The 10,991-nt window shown below is 46.0% G+C and overlaps 2 protein-coding genes across 2 annotated transcripts; both read right to left on the minus strand.

Moving 5' to 3' along the window:
- Positions 1-732: 732 nt before the first annotated feature.
- On the minus strand, positions 733-4,342 carry TMEM35 (transmembrane protein 35). Its single transcript, XM_009587226.1, has 2 exons — positions 4,000-4,342; positions 733-1,250 (listed from the first exon to the last, which is right to left on the minus strand). The coding sequence occupies exons 1-2, from the start codon at positions 4,117-4,119 to the stop codon at positions 864-866; spliced, it is 507 nt and encodes a 168-aa protein (XP_009585521.1). The 5' UTR covers positions 4,120-4,342; the 3' UTR covers positions 733-863.
- Positions 4,343-6,311: 1,969 nt separating this feature from the next.
- Positions 6,312-10,526, minus strand: TRMT2B (tRNA methyltransferase 2 homolog B (S. cerevisiae); the record flags this gene model as incomplete). Its single annotated transcript, XM_009587227.1, has 8 exons — positions 6,312-6,438; positions 7,250-7,349; positions 8,333-8,452; positions 8,634-8,735; positions 8,863-9,077; positions 9,619-9,713; positions 9,852-9,998; positions 10,456-10,526. Coding segments are annotated over 8 exons (977 nt in total), but the record flags the coding sequence as incomplete, so codon positions are not given.
- Positions 10,527-10,991: the final 465 nt, after the last annotated feature.

The following is a 10,991-nucleotide window of genomic DNA, read 5'->3' on the forward strand; positions in this document are numbered from 1 at the left end:
TTGCAAGGAAATAGGGAGCATGATGCTATTTGCCAGCAGCAGACAGGAATTTTGGAGTTCTTTGGGCAGTTCTGCTCCCCATCCCCTCACCAAGGATCCTCACTCTCTGCCAAGAGGGGTAAAGAGATGCCTTTGCCTCGTGTGAAGCACGCGAAAAAATACTGTTATCAGGCCATTGTCCCAGTTTTAGAGCCTCTGCAAAGTGTGGAAATCCAGGAAGATGCAAATAGCACATCCCACGTTTTCCCTGGATAACCAGCCCAAAGAAAGGACTGGGCACAGAGGAAGCAGAGGCTAAGGGATCCCTCTCTCAAAACACAACAAACAGCACTTTTATGCTCAGTAGGGTCCTCTCTCCCCTTGACTATGGAAAAGGAAATGTAGATTTGTGGGTGGGGCTGCACAAGCTAGCACAGGGACACTCTCGTTATGTTCTACCCAGCCACTGTTGCCGAGACTGCAACGTAGCAGAAGTGCATCCAGACTAGGTTTCAACTGCCATGATGATGCTGATGCTCAGGGACTAATCTCCCCACTGCAGCAGTGCCGAGTTAGCGTGACTACCTGCCCAAGTCTTCGTCCATGCTCTCAGGCTGGTTTTGCAGCTCCTGCTGAGGCGTGCGCTACCCCAGCCAAGCTGCTTACTGCTTCCAAGCTGTCCTGGTGAAAGTTAGCTTCTATTTTCTACGTTACAGGGCAGCAGCAAAGCAAGACTACAGTGTAGACATACCATGTGTCTCTCAGACCCCAAGTGCAACTTTATTTAGGCAGACAAAAAATATAAATAGGTAAATAAAAAACAGATTTTCTGGGTGATTTTGGAGAGAGCTGCCTCGAGGGTCCATTTTCTCACACGCACTCAGCTAGGATACCTTCATTTTGCCTTTCTCAGGAGCTGCTTCATGGATGAGTGGCTGCTCATCCCCATTCACTGACAGGATCCTTTTTTCTGGTGGCTGCTCCTCAGGCTGGCGGGCAATCAGCAGACGACAGGTAAGCAGGATCCCAAAGACTAGGGCATGGGCATAACGCTTGAGTGGATCCCCCACTAGCTGGTGGAAAAAAAGCACAGCCAGCACAAGGAGGAGGAGGAGAAAGTTGGCCACGTCTTTGAGGCGACCAGGCACCAGTGTCATGACAATGCCACATGCCACTTCTAGGGCACCAATGCTCTTGCGGAGAAGGATGGAGCTGACTCCCATCTTCTTTAGCATGGGGAGGGCCCGCACGTAGCTTTTGTATGCTCGTTTCTGAAATCAAGCAGTAATAGCATAGAACACCATAACGTGAGAAAGTAAAGACTTCCACTGAAATAGATTGATGTGCAATATGACCTAAAGATCACTTCAATCATCACAGACCCTTCTGGCACAATATCCAATCTATACCCCTAAAGCTTCTGCTGGAGGGATATTAACACCATCAACCTGCAATTTCCCCTTTATAAGCTGTTGTCTCCTCGCTGGAAAACAGTTCTGCAACCTAGCACCCATCTTTGGAGCTAGGACCAGGCCAGGTGTACCTTCTCCTGAAATCTGAAGTTACGATTGCTAGAATTAGCAATGCAGAACCGTATTGTTAAAAAAAAGTACCTCTCTCTAAGAGTAGCTTGTCCTTTATAATTAAATAACACACCTAGTCCCTGCAAAGCCAAGGCACAAACAGCAAAACCAGACGTCTCTTTCTACTTCAAAGCAACTTGCAATATCCCAGTGTTTATGAGCAGTACAATCTTAGCATCTTGTATACATCAAAGCTGAGATTCACCAAGCCTATCCTATGCTTAATACTTTCATAATCCTTTCTTTCCTCAGATGAAAGCAAGCTGACATTTGACATCCTTTGCTCCCTGGTTTATGCTGGATTTAGAAGCAGTGTAAGTTACAAGACTCAGCCTCCTTACACTGCTGCCTCATTGTTTCAGGGAAGAAACCACCTCTGTTCTTAGACACGTTCAGGTTCTTGCATTTGAACATTAGGTGCTTGTGGGCTTATTGTTTTTGCTTGTTTTTTTTTTTTCTTTTTCAATCAAGTATTTCCTTTTTTTAATAAAGCTCCTGCAGATACTCTTGCCATTGTGTTCTCTACTTTCTAATCAGGGAGAGGGAAATGGAAGATGAATATCGGGTACAGAGTTGTTCAGCTCTCACAGGTGCTGATTAGATTGTAGATTTACTTCCACGTGATTTTGGAAACCTGCTCTACAGGCACACAGAACTTCCCCACTTCTCTGTAAATTTTGTTGCTTCCTTCTAAGAGGAGCTGATACTTCATACGTGGTTAAAAAATATACAGCATTGTCATTTTTGCTACTAAATAACTGAAGATGTCATGACACATTTACTCTAAGTGTATGCATTGTAAGGCTGCATTTTAAACCCTCAGTGAATAAAACCTTTCCTCAGAGCAGAGTATTTTTAAACAGTTGTGCTTTATAAAGAAATGTACTATCAGCCTGTCCTAGAATACTCTGGTATTTTAAGTATTTTAATAGACAAACTAGTGTGTCTCTTTTGCTGAATGAAAAACTGCAAGCTTGGCGTTGTAGGTAGATAACAGAGGTTCTCTATTTGCTTGGAGCAAGAAGCCATGCTTATTGATTGCCAAGACAGTTCACTAATTGTCTCCATTACATGACAGACCACCCTCCTACGCAGCACAGCAAAAGCATGAAAGCCTAATGAGCCATGAACATGTCTATGGTCTATTAAGAATGATGGTGCTGTGCAATATCTGAGTGCCTCTGCTTTCTCTTTGTAAAGATGGAGATCATTCCTACCTGTAGGCCTGGCTCTTGGTAAAGCAGAAAGGGACAGAGAAGCGAGATATTTTACAGAGCAAGGATTTCGCAATGCTTCTAAAGTCTCAGTGCTTTTTTCTGTCCCTTATGTAGAAGAAGCTTAAGAGCTTTGTTTTCTGGGCATTTTATCTCAGTCTCTTGCTCCAGAGTTACTTCTTGGTGATTCTTCTCTGCGAGATCCCTGTGCTGTGCTGCAGATGAGGCACTGCAATTCAGATGCTGTTTGAGAGCTAAGGAAAAGCAGCTGGGCAGGTGGAGCAAAGGGAGAGAACAGAATATGCTGGAAGCTTCCAGCACTTTTCTGAGAGGCACAAAAATTACACCAACACTTTTCAGCCACTGCAGTAAATATAATGGGGGGTGGGGGGAGGGGGGCAGCAGGAGAATAAACATACATAGACAAGGAAGCAAAACATGGCAGCCAATCCCCTAGCCTGCCTGCAGCTTGCAGCCAGCAAAGCTCTGCAGCAGGGTTGGTCCTGGGCAGAGAGTAGCACAAACTAGCTCACCAGCTGAGAAATGCAGACAATGGCTTCTCCTTCCTCTCCTCACCCCTTTTCCGTTAGGCAAGAGGAGGAGAGGCTCATTTCCCAGGCTAAAGAGAATAATAAGGTGACTATTAATAATATCTTCTTCTGCCAGCTAAGAATCTCAAAGCATTTCACGGTAATGAATTAATCCCTGCACAAGTCTGGTGAGGTAGAGACAGTCAGTGTCATTATCCTTGCTTTAAAGCACAGAATTTTGAGGATGATCCTCCGGCTGCCAAAGCAGGCATCTGCTTTTCCTACCCCTAGTCCAGGGGGTAGGTATTTTCCCAGGGATCAACTGTACCTGCCTGCTACATGTCTGGCACTTCTTCAGACCTTGCTTTTCAGAGACCCTTGTGTCCCCATCTTTTTGCAGGCATCGGTGTACTGTGCTACCCTGTCATCTTTGCCTCCCCTCCCTGTCCTTATCCACGAGAGGTTTCTCCATGGATAGGTTCAGACGGAGACCAGGCGAGGGCTGCGTATTATTTGTGTCTCTCTGTGTCCATCAAATAAGGAGGGAGTTAAGCTTCTTCCCTCTCCCTCCCATCGCTCAGGGCTCCAGAGCAGTCACCCTCCGTGTACCCCACTGCAAACACTGCTCTGCCACACGGTTGAGGGGAGAGAGCCCTAATGCGTCTGCCTCCATGCTGCCACTGCTGTACTCACCATCTCATTGTAGGCATCTCTGCTGAGCCGAGGGGTCAGTTTGATGGTCCCCATAAAGACGAAGAAGAGCCCCAGGGCCACTGAGAGGGCGATGATGGTGATAGTCCTGGGAGATGCCATGGAGCCGCCGGGAACCGGCCCTGGGAACCAGTCCTAGCAAGGCCTTCTCGCTCTGGCTGCCAGCCCGGGCGGGAGGTAGTCAGTCACCATTGAAGGAGATGAGGAATAAAGCTGCAGAGGCAGCAAGGGTGACAGCGGGAGGGGGATTCAGCCTCCTCCACTCAGCAACCTCCGGGTCCTAATGCCCCGCAGCCATGCAGCCAGAGCAAGGCAGCTCTAGCACCTGCTGAGCGATGAGCATTCCCACCCCTCCTACCATTAAGTCATCCTCTGTTTCCTTGCACGTTCCATAAATTACCCACAGAAAGCTGAAACTGAGCCAGTTCTAGGGATGTGGGATGGCAGCCAAACGCACAGCACAGTTGCTCACTAGTGGGAAAACGAGGACATGTTAGCAGAGGGCACAGCAGTAACCTGCTATGGAGTGAACGTGGTCGGAGGTCTCTTGTACATAGGCAGCTTTCAGATTCAGATGCTCAGACACTAATAAACAGCAAACAACACATTGTTTAATATATTTGCCCCAGAAAAGCAAAACATGATGTCTTGCCCCTGTGGCTCTCTTGGAGCCTGATGCCCAAAAGGGACGGTGAGGCCACTGTGCCACCCTCCCCCATTGCAGATAAAACCTGTCCTATATGTTCAGCTCTCCAGAGACTAGTGGAAAGGTTTCCTGATCTTCTATTACTTTCTGATTTAAAGTCATTATCTCTCCACCTCTAGTTTGCAACAAATTTCCTTTTGACAAAAGCATAGCCGGGCTAAGCAGAAATCCATTCAGATCTTGCAGCAAGAAGCCAAGGTATAATTATACAAAACAGAACTGCTGGAAAACTGCATCCCTCGCTATAAACTGAAAACAAGAGGCTATAACAGTGTGCAAAAATCTTACACTCATGGGATAGTACAAGAGTGACACTTCCTATGCCTGTCAGGAATTTCCCCATCACCTCCCTTTCTAGTATAGTAAGTCTCAAGTCCTAAAGCCATGTACTTTAAGCCCCCTTGAGAACTGGTGGTTGTTGTTATTAGCTCAGGGTTCCTCAAGACTGGAGTTAAAAAGTCTGAAAAATACAGGCATCTCTCCTTGTTTCCTTGAGACTTCATCAGCCTTGATTCACCCAAATCAGGTAGGGAACTCCTCTTTCGGAGGAAAGAGTCAAATTTAACAGCCTAACTGTGGAAATGTGTTCTGCTACTGGTCTGGCCTAGATGACCAGAATAAACCAAAAGATAACTTCAATACAACATAAAAGTAAAAAGTAAAAAATAAAAGGAGCCCTCAAAACAATGTGGAGTTCTCAAAACATAAGGGAACTCTGCTCACTCGGACCTACCTTCAGGTTGTAGCAGCTCCATCTTTTGAAGAGCTGGAGAGAACTTAGTATAACATTGAGGTTCACAGCTTGCCAATCAGTGAGCATGGCAGGACAGATACAAAACACACCAAATTTTTGAATTAGCTATTACAGAGCAACCTGATGAGGAAATAACTTGTTGCTGCTGACATTTTCACATGGCACTTCATATTTAGGTATCAGCAAGCATTAGAGAAGGGGGAGGCAGGTGTGGAAGGAGAGACACTGAAATCTGTTTTCTCTTCATTTCGTTTTATAGAAAAATCTTTCTCATTGCCTCCAACTTACCCATGTGACTGACAGCAATTCAATATTGGTTTTGGAAATTTATACAGGAAATATTTCCCTGACCCCAAAAGTCAACATTTGCCCAGTGAAGCACAAGGATTTCTAGTTCCTACAGTTTCTTCATAGCAAGTTCACTATCAACTTGAAAAACCCCTGAAATATCCTTGAAGCAAGCAGGGAACTAATGGCATGGCAGTATTAGAAAATACAGTGGATTTTAGTACTTCATATTCTCATGTTGATGCTGAAAACCCACAATACCAGGGAGAGGGTATTTTCCAGGCTGCTTTAACGAGCAGCCCAAGAGGTTTGCAGGGGAGGGAAGGATGATGAAATGCTACAGAGAACCTTTTCACCCCAGAAATCTGAGTGTTTCCGCATAGAACAGTGTAGTTAGGCAACCCCAAGTAAGAGCAAAAGCAAAATTACTGACTTCTATACAACTTTCAAGAAAATAAGTTAAAATCCTAACTACATTGACTCCAGTCTTCAGGACAGTCGGAGGTTGCTTCCCAAGCTCTCAGAGCTGGCATACGTGCCTCCTTGTCAGCGGGTGAACAGCAACACCAGCTCACAATGAACAGTATGAGGAAACATGTCAAAAGGTATAGCCAACGTGGGGGCAAATGGCTCTCCTGCCAGTTTCTTCCCTGGGTCAGGTGGGCAGCACAGCCTGTGGAAAGCAAAGAGAGCATCCTTTAGACAGTAGCAGAAACCTTTCCACCATTATCAGTAGCACAATACACAGAGGATGCACTAAGGAGGTATTGTGTGTTTGGCTAACATCCCTCAGAGTCTGCAGCTGACACTGGCTGAGGTCTGGAACCATGAATACTGAATCCCAAACCAGCTCTGAAAACCTTATGGACAAGCTGAAGGGTCAGAGACAGGTTTAAAGCTCCCTTTCTCACAAGCCATCCCAGCTGAAAGACACTTAATACCCTTAGGAAATAATCCTCAGTTTTGCACTACCTTCATTGGTTACCTGCAGTCAGATTTATCACCTGCAAATGGGCCTGTCCCAGATAAAGACTTAGCTATATGATTAACCCTAAGCAGGTGACTATTCCCCTTGGCTTCACTTCATTGGCTAGGGGCCAACCTTCCCGCAGTGAACTCTGTATCCCACATCCAGATGTGCTGTTTTGTTGTGGAAGGGTGCACAATGCCATTATAGCATGTTTGCATTATTTTCTATTTCTTACTGATGCACTAAAGCATCCTGCTGGAACATAAAACCCAAAGAATACCCATTACCTTAAACCAGCGAGTGCAGCTTGCAGGTAAACCCAAAGTAACGCAGAAGCATAAACCACTTCTGACCATGCACTGACTACTCCCGAATCACACCTGCAGAACTCACCCAGTGAAATTCAGTTGCAACAAAAACCTTCCTAAGCCAAGGTCAGATATTTATGTCCTCGCCTGGACCTAACAGGGTCTGTCACTAAGGTCAGTGGAAAGAAAGAGAGGAGGGTGCTCACTCAAGAAAGTTCCTCATGGCTTCACCCTCTGGCTTGCAGGAGATGTAGAGCAGCCTTCGGATGGACTTGCAGTTTCGGATGGCTCGCACAACCCTGTAATCTGCAAGAACAGATACCGTGCTTTCCCCGTGACCCACCACCACGAGCTCTCCAGAAGGAATGACTACACAGCAAGCGTCACAGAACTGCACTGAACTGTCAAAAATACAGGACAAAAAGAGTATACACATTTTGCCATGTCCTGTCTCAGATGCAGGCTCTTAGGAAGCCAGGGATGTGACCCACACTCAGCTGATTTGGCAGGGTAGAGCAGTGGGAGAAATCCCTCTGCTTCCCAGGGGGATAAAGGATGAGACAAAAAATGTTACTTAATTAAGCAGAGGCACGTAAAACCTTCCACACGCACTTGTGAGACCGCATCTGGGCACCAAGATCAGTTTGGGACTTCCCCGTACACACTGGAGTGAGTCCAGCATGTTAGAGGGATGGTTAGAGGGCTGGGGCACAGCATGCACAAGGAGAGTGTGAGGGCTCTGGTTATTCAGCCTGGGGAAGAGAAGGTGAGCAGGGATCCATCTGCTATCTTCAGGGGCCTCATGAGGGGATTACAGAGAAGACGGAGCAGAATCTTCTCAGAGGGGCACAAGAAGAGGATGAGAGGCAACAGCTGCACTGCAGCAAGGAGAAATTCTAATTAAATATATTACGAAAAACATTTTCAGGAGAAGGTATTCACCCTTGGACACATTCAAACCTCAGCTGGGCTTTATAGCCCTTACACAACTCTGAAGTTGGCCTTGCTTTAGTTGGGAGATTGCACCACAGACCTCCAGAGGCTCCTTCTCTCCTAAATAATTCTGTAAGCGTATGAAAGATGGAAAAAAGATTAGAGCTGTCTGCTTTAAAGAGAAAGCACGGTAAAGGCACTGAAAACAGCAGACTATGGGATTTTAGCTGCTGTCAGCAACAAGGTAAGAAATTAGAGACTAAGCGAGCAGAGGGTTTGGAACCAGTATAACAGGTCTCACAGAACTTGTTCAAAATTCTGTTTTCAAGATGAAAATAAATATTATATTCTCTCACGGAGCCCAGCCCGAGATGGGTTCACCACAGCAACAAGGGGTCGGGCATCCTCCCACGATGACAGGAGTTGTGGTAACACGGCCTCTGCCTTTCCACTGTGAAAATCACAGTTTGAAATTCCTGTGAAGCAAAAAGCAACCACATGAGCTGAGCAGAGTCAGTCTCACCAGACATTAGGTATAACATGAAGTACTGCCCTTTGCTGTGTGGAGGTAACTTGTTAGGATCCCTCCGCTCACTTCTGCTTCCAATTTTTCAGCAGTTACTTTGAAACTTTCTGCCATGGCGAGTTTGAACTCACCATTGAATGCTGCATTCCACCTGGCATCCTCTATTGCCTTCTCCACCACCTCAATACCAATAACCTTGGACACTTGTTGAGCCAGAGAGAGACCAATTGTGCCTGGAAATGAAGGATACAAAATACTCTGTACATGCATGCTGAAGAAACAAGCCTTTAGATAGCGGGGATCATTTTTGGCACACAAAGCACCAGCCCTGGGACCCAGGCTCACACGGCCACTGCTCACCCGTTCCACAGCAGATGTCGAGGAGGACAGTGTCCCCACCAGCCTGACTCAGCTCCCCAACTGCCTGGTACAGAAATTCAGCTCCACGCGTGTTTACTTGGAAAAAGGCATCTGGAGAGATGCGAAACTTCAGGCCGAGCACTTCTTCAAAGATATGGGGTTCTCCATGAAGGAGCTGGAAGGGGGACTGCTCATGGGAGCAACGTGTCATGGTGCTAGCGGAGCACACAAAAAACAGCTGTTAGAAGGCAGCAGCAAGGCAGTCGATTTCCATTTCCATTTCCATTCCAGGGGTGCTCATGTGTAGGGGAGGATGGTTCTCCCCTCACCAACTTGTATTTCCTGTGAGCCTTTCAACAGGATCAAAGAATGTTGACTCTTTTTAAGGGATCTGTAACTTGCACAGCCTAGAATTCATTAAAAGGAGCAAAATGACTTCACAGAAGGTAGCAGTCCTAGGGTCTATTCCCCAGTTTTGCTGCTAATGTGATTTACTGTCTTGGGAAAGTCACTGTAGGTTTTTTTCTTTAGTTTCCCAAGCTCATAACTCCCATGAGCTGGAGCCATAATGTATTCAAGTATTTCAGGTCTGGAAAAACAAAAGATGTGGCCATTTTAAAACCACATCTGCAAGACGCATCCAAACATCTGTCATTCTCTTCAAGCACTCCCTGAACTGGTAGAATTTGAATTTGATCGGGGGGAGAAAAAGGAGGTGGCTTTGTTTCCACTCTTTCCCTGTGTCAAGACATATACCTCTCTTGGAAATAAAGTGAAGTCAAGGCACAGATTGTTCCAGGTCCACATATGAAGAACTCCTTAAGCAATGCTTTCTGAGTAGCCAGTGCCTCCTATCAAGAGCGAGAAAGGAAAACCTGGCTGTTTGGGTAATCTGATTAGACCTCTCCCCAGCGATACACCCAGCAAGCTCAGGTCAGCCAGATACCTGATGTGCCTCTTGCAAGGGGCCCTGTCCTCTGCGTACTCACCTGGCCCAGCTCCTGGGGGTGGAAGGTGATGATAGCCATGGTGTGGCCACAGCTGGTGGTGCGTACCACGAGCTCCCGCCAGTGTCCGCCTTCATGGAAGAGGATGCAGGGGTTTAGGGGGGAGCGACGGATAAACTCCTCATAGCACTGAGTGGAGGGGAAACGGCACTTGTAGGACAGCAAAGACAACTGCCCTGGTCTTAGCATAACTCTGTGCACCCCAAACAGGTGGCTCTTCCACCAGGATCATCTGTTTTTTTCTGTTTGATTTCAATACACTGAGTGAAAGATCTTTCCAAGTTCTTGGAAGACGAGACATTTTAATAATTTCAATTTGTGATTCTTATGTATTTTAATAGATTGGCAGGAATTCATTGTCACTTGATTAACTTCATTCTTTGGAACAGTTTAGAGGCTGCAACGTTCACATGCAAGTTTTAAAAAAAGTATTTATCCATCAACCAGAGTCAGGCCTGAAACTTTTCAGAACATGAAAATGGACCTGAAAACCCAGCGTAACTAAAATTACAATGTTCTCCCAAGTAAGAGTTATGGCAGTCCCTCTATTCCACAGTGTAGGGACAGACATGACTTATTTATTTACCTGGGCTACTTGTTTGTGTTTTGGGGGTATGTTCTCCATGTGGTTGGCTTTCACACAGACAATGTTTCTTGCTGGAGAGAGACAGACAGGTATTTAATTGTTTTGTTTCAGGGCACGTGAACCATTGCAGTATCTGACATGATAAACTGTGGAGAGGCCTTTCCCCTGAATTCTCCCATTGTACAAAAAAAAAAAGAAGAAAAAAGAATAAACTGATCTAAGTGCCCCACTATATCATGCGATGTTCTGGGTGCCCACAGTCTGCAGGACCTGCCAGGATTTCCTTTGCCAGTGATTACTGTCAATAACTTCCATGAAGAGGTTGGAGCTCCGGGAGCTTTTTAAATGTCCTCCAGCAACTCCCAAAGGAGCCACTGCACTGTTCTTAAACTAAGGGAGGCAAAGCAGAGCAAGCTGGTTTTCTAACTGGAGAATAATGGTGTGGGCTTGCAGCAGCAAAGCAGTTTAGTTTGCCTGGAAGACAGCATTCCCACTTCAGTTTAAATACTAAACTTCTGCTGTCAGAGGTAAAATGC

The sequence above is a fragment of the Fulmarus glacialis genome, unplaced genomic scaffold (genome assembly GCF_000690835.1).
Source record: "Fulmarus glacialis isolate BGI_N327 unplaced genomic scaffold, ASM69083v1 scaffold39211, whole genome shotgun sequence".
Taxonomy (NCBI): Eukaryota; Metazoa; Chordata; class Aves; order Procellariiformes; family Procellariidae; genus Fulmarus; species Fulmarus glacialis.

Coding starts and splice junctions, on each gene's coding strand:
- TMEM35 (XM_009587226.1), bottom strand. CDS start 4,119: ATGGCATCTCCCAGGACTATCACCATCATCGCCCTCTCAGTGGCCCTG. Junction 1,251..3,999: donor GAGATGCCTACAATGAGATG/GTGAGTACAGCA, acceptor GCTTGATTTCAG/AAACGAGCATACAAAAGCTA.